The 12,243-nt window shown below is 38.8% G+C and overlaps 2 protein-coding genes across 4 annotated transcripts; both read right to left on the minus strand.

The window, feature by feature from the left end:
- Positions 1-269: 269 nt before the first annotated feature.
- On the minus strand, positions 270-3,329 carry LOC109090033 (protein CWC15 homolog). The gene is made up of 7 exons (XM_019103894.2): positions 3,123-3,329; positions 2,419-2,559; positions 1,828-1,934; positions 1,648-1,751; positions 1,458-1,565; positions 1,138-1,289; positions 270-564 (listed from the first exon to the last, which is right to left on the minus strand). The coding sequence occupies exons 2-7, from the start codon at positions 2,547-2,549 to the stop codon at positions 435-437; spliced, it is 732 nt and encodes a 243-aa protein (XP_018959439.2). The 5' UTR covers positions 2,550-2,559; positions 3,123-3,329; the 3' UTR covers positions 270-434.
- A 955-nt stretch (positions 3,330-4,284) lies between these two features.
- Positions 4,285-11,626, minus strand: LOC109090440 (protein FAM76B-like). 3 transcript variants are annotated; one of them, XM_042754181.1, is made up of 11 exons: positions 11,195-11,626; positions 10,788-10,852; positions 10,627-10,681; positions 10,378-10,533; positions 9,234-9,270; positions 8,918-9,105; positions 8,744-8,794; positions 8,541-8,603; positions 8,293-8,428; positions 7,754-7,855; positions 4,285-5,081 (listed from the first exon to the last, which is right to left on the minus strand). In XM_042754181.1, the coding sequence occupies exons 3-11, from the start codon at positions 10,644-10,646 to the stop codon at positions 4,992-4,994; spliced, it is 843 nt and encodes a 280-aa protein (XP_042610115.1). In that variant the 5' UTR covers positions 10,647-10,681; positions 10,788-10,852; positions 11,195-11,626; the 3' UTR covers positions 4,285-4,991. The 3 variants fall into 3 exon arrangements, with proteins under 3 accessions (XP_042610115.1, XP_042610112.1, XP_042610109.1); XM_042754178.1 differs by lacking the exon at positions 9,234-9,270 and having other exon boundaries at positions 8,293-8,425; positions 11,195-11,625; XM_042754175.1 differs by lacking the exon at positions 9,234-9,270 and having other exon boundaries at positions 11,195-11,623.
- Between the last annotated feature and the right edge of the window lie 617 nt (positions 11,627-12,243).

Raw genomic sequence — 12,243 nt, forward strand, 5'->3', positions numbered from 1 at the left:
GGTCTGCTTCAGTAACTCAGAAAAAAGAAAAAAAAGAAAAGAAAATAAGTATGACCTGACCTAAGCCATCTGATCATGTTAAGCATTATTAATTTTATGAATTTAATCCGGACAAACAAGGTAACTGGCCATTCTGACTAAAAATAAAAACAAGAAGATAAAGATAACAGACACAAAGTCATAGGATAAGTGAGGCACAAGTGAATGTTATAAAGCATGACTTCTAAGACAACTGGTTCACGTATGGTAGAAAGAGAAGAGAATAAGCATTCTATTTTTCCATTCTTTTTATTGGTACACTTATTTCACAGACCAACTACCGAAGGATAGCACATAAAGATTAAAAAGAAAAAATAAGCACATATGATGTTTACTAAAAAAAAAAAAAAAAAAATGTTAATACAAACTGCTGAAATACAGTTCTATAACGACAATTATTTAACATATTTCTCCATGAATTTCTTGTGGAATTCAGAGCGCAGGGTGTCATTAATGAAGCGTTTCTCTTTCCGAGATTCATCCACTCCTTTAGCGCAGTTTTTAAACACGACATCATCATCCCACCTGCCAAAAACAAAATTTAAGAATGTGTTTAAGTGCTGTCAATAGTATATTATTCAGCTCTCTGTGTTTTAAAGAATTTGCAATTCATAGACAAAGCCATTTTTTCACTTCCATTCAGGGAGAAAGAAAAACAAATATTGTTATTATTACTGCTACTATTGAATTATAAGAATCTTTTGGACCAAAAGGAAATTTTGAGATGTTTATATTGTTGGTCTCAGAGTACATAATATATAAGCGCTATAGAAATAGCAAACAAAGCAAAAAGATGTTTAAAAAATTATTTTGTCAGCCATTGCATTTCATACTATACCTATCTAGAACAATGTACTATTATTTCTAACAGTACACTTTTATTATTGTCAATATATTATGATAAATATCACATTATGTGACATTACATTTAAACTGCGTTTCCATCATCTTGCATTAAAGCACATTAATGGCCAGAGGTTTTTTTTTTTACTTTGCTTTTGGTTTAATTCTTTAACTACTGTAACTGAAGGTAACTTATTCGAGAAGACAAAAACCAAATAATCTTGTTTTACTTATTTTTTACCACCATTAAATTACCTTCTCTTCACACTGAATGCATTCTGGCTCTGTGTTTTTTGCTGTTGTTGCTGCTGCTGCTGCTGCTGCTGGCCCGCCAGATTGAGCAGTGGATTTCCGCTCAGAATGTTCTCCATACGTATCCTCTCCTCCTCTGCTTTCTGTTCCCTTTCCTTAATTACACACAGACCAAAAAAAATAAAAATGCGATGACTTACGCAAATGCAGTCAGTCTGGTCATAATCATAAAATAAACCCTGAAAAGTTAACCAGGATCATCCTGAAAGGCTTTATTTTGTGATAGTGACCAAAATCGGTGATAAATGGTCAGTGAGGTTCACCTTTTTCTCCAGCTCCTCAGCTCGCTCCTTTTTGATCTTCTCCAGTTCAGCCAGCAGGGCGGCAGTGTCATCATCACTGTCAGAGCCGGAGTCAGAGTCATCGTCATCCTAAAACATACGCAGACACGTTCTTCAAACTGGTGTCAAAATCAACCTGCATGCCTAAGTATCTATCAGAACGTGTATGTACATCAGTGAGAGGATCATCAGCATCCAGGTTGGCAGCAGGAATCTGATCCAAACGTGGCCGTTTGGAGGAGGACGAAGATGAAGAAGACGAGGAAGTTGTGTGCTCTAAAAGAAACAAGACCACTGTCAATGAACATTTAGACAAAGCCAAAAAATAGTCACATAAAACATGCCTCCTCACCTCGTGCTCCTCTGTCTCTGCTCTTAACAGCAACTCTCTCTCTCTCCTCCAGCTCGCGTCTGAAATCACGAGCTCTCACCTCTTCTGGAGCATCCTGAGTGGGCTGTCTGCAGGCACACACCCAAATATCAAGATGAGTTTAACACTTTCTCTGTCACACAATCAGACCTTTATATTTTAAAGGAATGGTTCATCCAAAAATGGAAATTAGCTGAAAAATAACGCGCCCTCAAGCTATCCAAGATGTAGATGGGTTTGTTTCTACATCGGAAAAGATTTGGAGAAATTTAGCATTACATCACTTGCTCACCAATGCATCCTCTGCAGTGAATGGGTGCCGTCAGAATGAGAGTTCAATGTATGCGCTGTTTTGGACTCCCACTCACTGCAGAGGATCCATTAGATGTTAAGCAAGTGATGTTAAGCTAAATTTCTCCAAATCTGTTTCAAGATCTTTTAAATCTTGGATGGCCAGAGGGAAGCAACTTGTCAGCAAATGTTCAAATTTGAGTCCACAGGTATCATACAAATTCTGCCCTAATAATTGATTATTTTGCCAAGGAATTTTTTGTAAAGAAACAGCAACTTCACCTGTATTTGATCTTGGTGTGTCCTGGCAGGTCTCTGCTGGAGTACTGTTTAGACAAAGCACTCAGATCACCCTCTCCTTTCCCCCTTCCTCCTCTTGCAGGCTCAAATGTTGGCCTCGCTGCTGTGGTCATCTTCGGTTACCTGAGACAAGTGACAAGATTTAGCGGTGTTATACCTGTTACAGAGATTTCACAGAAATACATGACATGTGTTTTCAGTCACAGCTGTAATACTCCACAACTGCATTTGGACATAAAGCACTGTTGTTCATTTTGTAACAATAAAAAAAAAGTAGAATGCTATCTGATTGTTTATTGAATGTCTTTGTTAATCTTCCTTTTGGCATTAGGATGTTTATGTGGAAATTAAAGATAATGTTTGTAATCCTAAATTTATCAATTGTGACAATGCATTGATATGTCCTTTTAAAACGAATAACGTAGATCACATTATTTCTGTTACGAGGTAAATATTTGATTCTTCAGAAGTCATTCTTAAAAGCCAATTTCACGCATTTCCAGACCTTTTAATTATTCAGTCTCTAAAACCAAGATGGGAATATTGTCTGTGTTCAAAGAATGTGACCGGGCACGTGTAAGTGTAATGTATTTTTAATTCCAATAATGTTAACTTCGTATTATATTATGTTTTCGAAGAAAACATGCTGGCTTTACGTTGCTTGTGTTACATTATTTTACACTCACCTGCAGCAGGACGATAAAAATCCAACCGTATACTTCCAAATGAATCAACGAAGCCACAAATTCAAAGTACTAATACCAAAAAACTACATAAATAAGGCGAGTTTTTATATTTCCTTTGCCATTACACCAGCTTTCGTCGCTCCTCACTGGTATCCCATCAACCACCGCGACTCGCATACAAGTCACGTGTTTGTGGGGGATACGGTGTCAGCTACGGTACAAACATAGCAGCGAAGAAGCGAGAATCAAATACCCCGCGGTCTCCCACCCTGAGACCTCTGACATGAGCATGGTATATAGTTTCAGTTTTATTATCTAAATAACAGCATCGAAAATGCAGGATCGAAGACCAACAACTTTTATATTCCTGTTGCACAGACCAGTGCAAGCCCTGGACCTACACTGACACCTAGCAGCGTAGATGCAAAAGTTCACGCAGAAGTTTCCTGTTACAGATGCCATTGTAGAAATGCGCTCTTTACTGTCAGCTGTTATTAATTTATCCCACAAGTAAATAACAGGAATCTTACCAATACGAACAAATCATATTCGTCTAGTCATGTGATGTCATTGCATGATGTCGGCCCCCATGAGGCGACCCGATGTTTTCATTAAAAAAAGAAATCACGAATAATCAGCATGGATTTTATCAGCATTTTTATCCAGGCTTCATAATTTTATTTTGTTGTCTTACTTTACCGAACAGAATGATAGTGGGGTTTGCCAAAACCAGAAAAAAAAAAAACGTGGCTGTCTCCCCTTCTTGGCCGGGGTAAGCATGTTCGGTCCTGCAGTTTAGCTTCAACCCTAATCAAACACACCTCAACAAGAATTACAAAGGCTATAATAAGGTGATTTTTTTTTTCTTTCAAGGGCTGAAGCTAAACTCTGCAAGACAGCGGCTCTAGGACCGAACTTGGCTACCCCTGCTCTAGGCTCTGATTGCTGCAGTAATGTTATGACAATCAGTGCAGTGCAGAGATTTAAAAAATAATAATAATAATTTTGTTGACTAAACTGAATGAATGTGTCTGCAAAATAAAACCTAAAAGCAAGAGTACATTTGATATGGCATTAAAAAAAATGGAAATGCAAAACTATAATAACATTACTGACTTCCCACCACTTGTAATCCATCAGTAATGAGGACAGACACACAAACTGAGGTTTTTACTAGCTTTAATATTCCTGAAACGTCCGTGTTGAAGAAACCAAAAAGTACAAAAGTGTCTGACAGTAAAAATACGAGAATGCATGGTGGGGTGGGGAGACGTAAGAGAGCCCTCACTCACTAAAACAGCAGTGTCTCATACAGGCCTGCGAAATTCACCTCTGGATTATCACTAATACAAAGCCAAACAAAACAGAGAAATCAGTTAATATACAAAACCACACACTTGACCAGGCAGTAAGACATGCAGTGATACAGTCTTTCCATGAGTGTGAGAGAGAGCGAGAGAGAGAGAGAAAGATGAATTTAGCATCTATAAAAACCGTTCAGCATATCTGACACGTTCAATTCATAACATTTCCATACATATTTGTTGGCAGCTCTTTTGCTTCCTTTCAGTCTTTTTTCAGAAGTTCTGAAATGTTTTGCATATGAGATCTGAGGCTGGGTTCAGCCAGGGCTCCTGTAATGGCTCTATACAGTTATTCCCGTTTTGTAAATGCATGTGATTACTAAAACCGCTGAGAATAGCCAAAGGAAATAAAACAATTATAATAATAATTTGACATTTTTGCATATGTGACATCGTCAGAATAATAAAACACAACACAGAGAATCTGTGAGCAATAGAGGGTGAAGCTTCCTCACAGTAATGACACAACGGGGCAAGGGGTCATTGTTATGGCGTGAGGTCATTGCTATGGTAACAGCAGTGAGCTGCTGCTGCGGTCAAACTTCTTGCCTTTTGAGAGTGCAGCAACTTGTTTCATCAATTCTCTGTTCTTTGTCTGAAAGAAAAACACAAACAAAACCAGTTGGTGAAAAATATGAAGACTATAGACCCTTTTTCAGTTAGTAAAGATTGTGACTTTTCCTTTTATGGGCGGAGCTTAGATGGAGCCAGAAAGATTCCCCTGACCGCTTCACTAACGCTAGCTAGCAAGTTTTGTTTGCTTGTTTTTTAACAATGACTGGAGAAAATTTGATTTGATCTGAATATGTTATGTCACTCACTGTCTGGGACTGCAATTGTTATTTGAAAATGTTAACTTTAACTGAAGGAACCAGATTGGCTGACTCGTTCACACTCACTCAATGGATGGAGGATGTGACAGGAGTGACACACCTACCTGACAGAGAAACCGAGCATGTATAGTACATAGAAACTGGGGGCATATAAATCTTTAGATGCCTATAACTATGTACTAATAGTGGCAATTGTAAGCAAATGAAACTACTTGAAAACACACCTGACACATAACATGGGCCTTCACTGTTCCCTCTACTATTCACTTATGGCAATTGTACAGAGTGAGAAGACAAATGGTTCGCTAGTCATTAGTTACCTTGTTCCCCAATTTCTGATTAGGTGAGCATGCATGAGAAATCTTAAGACTCATAACCAAACCAGAATCCATAAAAGACAAGAGTTTTTTTTTAACCTTAAAGGGATAGTTCACCCAAAAATCAATTTTGTGTTTTTTGTGTCACCCTCATGTCGTTTCAAACCCGTGAGACCTCCGTTCATCTTCGGAACACAGTATAAGATATTTTAGATTTAGTCCGAGAGCTTCCTGTCCCTCCATTGAGAAATGTACGGTATACTGTCCCACGTCCAGAAAGGTAATAAAAACATCTTCAAAGTACCTGACATCAGAGGGTCCGTTAGAATTTTTTGAAGCATCGAAAATACATTTTGGTGCTCAAAAACTTACGACTTTAAGCATTGACTTCTCTCCCGGGTCTTTATGAGCGCGTTCCTCACATCTTCGCGAAGAATCACTCGATGTAACTGGATCTAACTTGAACCAGTTCACCATCGAACTGAATTTTTGAAATGGTTCGCGTCAACAATAAGCATTATTAATGACTTAAGCTGTTAACTTTTTTTAACATGGCTGCATCTAGTTCAAATAAACCAATAAGTAATTCATTTACTCAAACAGTACACTGACTGAACCAGCCAGATAACGAACGAAACATTGACTCTTTCTCGAGTCAAGAACCGGTTGCATAACCGGTTCTTTTGGGACAGTTTGATTCAATATAACCGGTTGCCGAAAAACCAGTTCTTTTGCGCTCGACGTAATGAGAGATGATTTGATTCAAGCCTTCGGTTTACCCGCGCTTAACTGCACAGAATCAGTTCAGAATCAATCACCAAAAGAACCAGTTCGGTTCAGACGTGCTGTGTGTCAGCACATGCGCAGTAATCATCAGCTCCTCGGTTCTCGAACCGGACGCGTCCGACAGAAACGGTTCTTGACTCAGAACGAGTCAATGTTTCGTTCGTTATCTGGCTCGGCTCGGTGTTCATCTCAGTTCTCTCTCCACAGCAGTTCAGTCAGTGTACTGTTTGAGTAAAGAATTACTCCGGGATATTGGTTTATTTTGTGTTAACAGCTTAAGTCATTTGTGGAGCTTATTGTGACGCGAATGTTTTCAAACGATTCAGTTCGATTTGGTGAACTGGTTCAAGAAGATCCGGTTACACTCGAGTGATTCGTTCGCGAACCGGATATCACTAAACTGCAGTGTTGTGAACGCGCTCATAACAACCAAGGGAGAGAAGTCAATGCTGAATAAAGTCGTTTCGGTTTTTGATATTTTTGGACCAAAATGTATTTTCGATGCTTCAAAAAATTCTAACGTACCCTCTGATGTCACATGGACTACTTTGAAGATGTTTTTGTTACCTTTTTGGTGTGGAAAAGATTCTGCAATGGAGGGACAGAAAGCTCTCGGACTAAATTTTTTATCTTATACTGTGTTCTGAAGATGAACGGAGGTCTCACGGGTTTGGAACGACATGAGGGTGAGTCATTAATGACATAATTTTGATTTTTGGGTGAACTATCCCTTTAACGTGCGCTGCCAATGCGAGCGTTTTTGATGGTCGTTTCTGTCCAGTCTGCTCGTTTTATTACAGCTGCTGTCTGTTTTTTGCCTGGCAGTTGCAGCATTTTGATTTTTGGTTGAACTTGAAGTTGGTGTGTGTTAATCCATCGATTCTGACACTCAAAGATGACATTTTAAGCTCCTAATGTAGCTGACACTATTCTGGTTTGTATTGGCCACCTCCATTTATTCCGTTTTAATGCTGTGACGTAATTGTGACGTCGGCACAAAAAGGTTCTATTGTTCAAAAGTTTGCACTCAGTAAGGTTTTTTTTTTAAAGAAATACATACCTACTACTGCAAGATTGCATGAAATTGAAATTGCGTTATCTAAAATAGTAATATTTCACAATATTAATGATTTACTGTATTTTGAACAATGTAGTGTTGGTGAGCATAAGAGACTTCTTTCAAAACTTAAGAACGGTGATTTCTCAAAGTGCTCATCAAAACACTAACAGACACTTCCCACAGTATTAAAAAATATTGTTGACTTGTTCTTATTACCACTTGAATTATGATGAATTATTTCGTGTGATGAAGAGTGTATTGTGTAAGTGACCTGTTGCTGTTCCATGGCCTCTTTGTGCGCTTTCTCCATGTTGTTCATCTTCACCCGCATATTTGACTCCTGATACTGAAAGTCTGCCTTCAGCTCCGTCAGCTGAAACAGTAAACAAAGTTATGAAATGTTCTTTTCAAAATATTCTAGATTAGAAGTCATTTTTCCAAAGTTGTCAAAAGACAATTGTCACAAATGCAAAGCAAAATCCACATCAATGAAATCTTTATATCTTTACTTATGGACGTCTAGTAACAGCTCAAGCATTTGAGCATAATTATCACATCCGGCAGGAAATGGACTGTGAAGTGAGCGGCTGACCAGACAACGGAATGGAGCTCAGAGAGACAAGTCTATTAATGTGTTAATAAACACATTTATGCATCCATCAACATCTATGTACTATTTTCAGTATCTGATTTCAGAGTTTGTGCTTTATGAAAATATGAGGACTGTTTGAATCACATGATTCTGATGACAAAATGTGAACATTCCATGTGCATGTTGCACCAAATCCAGGAAGTAACATCACAAGTTACCTTCCTGTCTTTCTCAAGGATGGTCTGGTCTCTCTGCTGGAGCATGCGCTTCAATGACATCACTTCCTCTTTCAGTTGACTGATCAGGATGAAGTTATCCGTGCCTCCAGAATCCATCGACTGAGTGATTGAACTACTGGAGGGAAAGAAAAAGAAATGCGTTTAATATTTAAGGAGCAAATGTGTCAGCCAGTCTGGATGGACAGAGACAGACAGAGAGAGAGACAATTACAGTGAGAAGTAAATACCTGTCTCCATTGGATGGCTTTGTCTCTAGTTTGGGTTTTTTCTTTGGCGTTTCCTTTTGAATGCTACACAAGAGAAGCGAATCAGAGTCAATACACCTTAATCTCACAGCATGGACAAAACACACTGGTCATCCTAAATATCAAACTACAGTCAAATATAAATAGCATGCCAACTATGTGTATGTAAAAAAGATAAATCTCACCTCTGCTTCCACAGTCCCTGATCCTGCTCTGGACTTAAATTACCACTTATTCTGTAACACACATCCAAGGGACAGCATTTTTGTAAGGATTTGCAATAAACAAGTCTGTATCCTTGTGACTGGACACTGATGCACTTTGGTTGCTTGTATCTGTATTATAGCATTCATGCTTACTTGTGATGCGAACTTCCATGTCTGTGGTGCTGATGATGATGATGATGGTGGTGTCTCTGATGTTCTTTCTCACTGAGGGAAGAGGAGTTAGAGTGGGAAGAGCCAAGGCCTTTCCGCTGCTCTTTCGTTTTTTGTAGAACACGGCGATATGAGAGTGTGCAGAGCCAACACAAGAGCTTCCCATCCACCTGCAGAAAGATAGAATTGACATCTGCATTAAGTGTGCTCAGTCTTATTTTAGGATTATTTATATAATATTATAGTTTTTCATGTTTTGAATTAATTATTTTTCAATTTTTTTTTGTTATTTACTTACCCTCAAGTTGTTCCAAAACTGTAGGAGTTTCTTTCTTCTGTTGAAAACAAAAGAATATATTTTTAAGAAAGTTGGTAACCAATCAGTTGCCGGTAGCCATTGACTTCCATAGTGTGGAAAAAATGTATATGGAAATCAATGGCTACCGGCAACTGTTTGGTTGCCAACATTTTTCAAAATATCTTCTTTGGTTTGGAACAACTTGAGGGTGTGTAGGGTGTGACAATTGTAATTTTTGGGTGAGCAAATGGGTGCTGCAAAGGTTCAGCTAAAGCCCTAAGTATGCAACGGTCTACGCACTGTCAGCGTGATACAATTTTCATCATTAGTCCATACGCCATTGAGTATAATTTGAAATCTGTGAGGACGTGGCTATGTGCGAGACGGAACTGAGAGGGAGGCATACCTGGGCTTTTAGTGTTCATCTCAGATTTTCAGCACTGACATTTTTTTAGTTCTCCCATTACAACATTTAATCAAGACAAAGAATAGTGCTAAATAAAAAAATTAAAAAAGCAAAAAAACAGTGCTGTCTTGGTTGCTTGCATTAAGTCAAAGCTGCAGCTGTGGGCTACAATCAAATTCAGGATGTGAGCATAACATCTACATGGTGTGAATCTTTTAAAGGTGAAGAGAATTTCTGCACCACTAGCATGGCCAAATGGATTTGCATTTGAATTATGTTTTCAAATAGGTTGTCCTACAAAAAAAATAAATAAATAATAATAATAATAATAATAATAATCTCACATTTTTTACTGCCTCACAGACATAATGGCAAGTGTTTCCACTATGCATCACAAACAATGCAATACCTTGCTGATAATAAATCAGTAAAGCTGGCTGATCAGTTATTTGGTGGGAGGAGTGGGCTTTAATGATTCAGCTCTGTGTTGTTCCTAAACCAACAGCAGGTGTATGCAACTTGTCCAGTAATTAAAGACAGAAATGATTGAGCGTTCAATGCTGAACAGAACTCTTATAAGCTCTTGCTTTCAATGTGTTGAAATCTGGAAACAGTGACTCTCCAATCTGTCAGAGAGTGGAGTCAATCACATCCCACACATACAGTGTGAGAGAACACAGCCAGAGTGTGTGGATGAGCAATAAGACTGAATAGGAGCGTGCATGAGTGATTGGTCACCTTTCTCCTTCCCTCGTCCTTCCTGTCGAAGGCACACTGCTGCTTGCACTGTTCGCAGGTCTGTGGAGGGCCGTACTTCTTCTCAGAGTTGGTGCAGCGCTGACATTTGGTCCCAATGAATGCAGCAATAATGTTACAGTACTGACATGGCTTCGGCTGACAAAAAAAAATGACAAAAAGACATGCGTTTGCACACACACCCATAGGATTTCCAGTTATTTGAAGGTACATACTGTCACGTGAACTCACCGTCCCGAAAAGTTTAACATTCTGTGCACATTTCTTACAGATAGTGTTGGTTTTGCTGAGAAAAAGAAAAGATTTCCATTAGGCACAAATATGTTTCACAAGCCAATGTGGCTGGTGGGCGAAGAATTATTTTCCCATCCCTGGGTGTGTATCTGTCGTACCTCTCCTGCTGAAACTCTGACCTGCAGTAGGTGCATTTCACTATAGGGTGTGCGATCCGACACTCCTGCGAGGAAGAAAACACCAGTGACACGATATTAACTTTATATGTGCTTTAAGATTCCTCAAATATGGTGCTTAGATGAGTGTTCGGTGTATACATACAGGGCACATAGCATCTAACAAGGGCAGTGCAGCTTATTACACTTACATGTGTGACTGGTGCACTGTATTTTAAAAACAAACGGGTTAAAACACCAGCAGTGGTGTATTAGCTTAAACATAATGTCTGAATGCTTCTGTTGTTCACAATTAACGCGTACACAACTCGCTAAACTTAAAAAGAACACATACGTTCACCCCAGACTCTTTAAGCCCATGTAAACAGCACGTGCATGTGCTCTCTCACCTTGCAGAGCTGCTGGCCCTGCGACAACTCCTCAAACGGGAACCGCTGGTTACACTTGGTGCAGGCGTACAGGGCCGATGTGGCCATCACCAACCCCACAAACACACAGTTACCGCTACCGATAAAATATAAACACACTTACGCGCAGACGATCTTTAACACATGCGCTAAAGCGAGACCTGAGTACATTCAATCCTAATTAAAACTGCACTTAATCCCGATAAATAAAATGGATCCAACTATTTAAAATTGCTCTGCGAATACTATTATAAAAACATCAGTGGCTTAAATTCATGATTTGAACAACATATAAACGAATACGTAAAAAGAATAACTAAAAAATTATTTCATTTCTCCGTCTTTCGGCTCCTGGTAAGATTTTTCGCTTTCTCCTTTTTGTATCTCAGTCGACGCACGAACCGGATGCGAACTGTGACTACAAAGGAAAGACTCAACAGCCAATCAGGTGCCAGCGCCGATGGGCGGGAACAATGGGTTTGAAAAATCTGCACCAATCAAAGAGCTCGTCCCGCCTCTTTAAAAAACGACGCATTGTTTTTTTGTGACGTGTTTGTGATGTAAAGGTCTCACCCTTTCTTGTGCATTTGCGTGAAACTGGAAAGAGTGCGACCGTAAGGGCTCCATTATGGCTCAGACAGGAAATCTGAATTTTCCTTGAAAAGTCTCTAGAGCAAACCTAAACAGAAAAGGTGATAGAATGGTGTATATCAGAAGCTATTGCCCCCATGAGGAATGTAGAGAACATAGTTGTATTCTAGAAATAATTTTAGTAATTGTATAATTACAGTTGGACAAAATACAGTGGTGATGTTTAAGGAATCTTTAATATTAGTACTAATGATTTCCAGCAGGATAATCCCCATTTAAGTTACTTAGAGCTGTAAAATAGAAAAGATGAACAAGAAAAAATAAATAAAAGAATTTCAGCAAAATTGTTAGACAACACTTTGTTTTTTACTATTTTACCCTCAACTATTTTTAACCATATTTTCGTAAGTATTGTGTTCTTATAGTTAAAGGGTACTCTG

The sequence above is a fragment of the Cyprinus carpio genome, chromosome A5, assembly GCF_018340385.1.
Source record: "Cyprinus carpio isolate SPL01 chromosome A5, ASM1834038v1, whole genome shotgun sequence".
Lineage (NCBI taxonomy): Eukaryota > Metazoa > Chordata > Actinopteri > Cypriniformes > Cyprinidae > Cyprinus > Cyprinus carpio.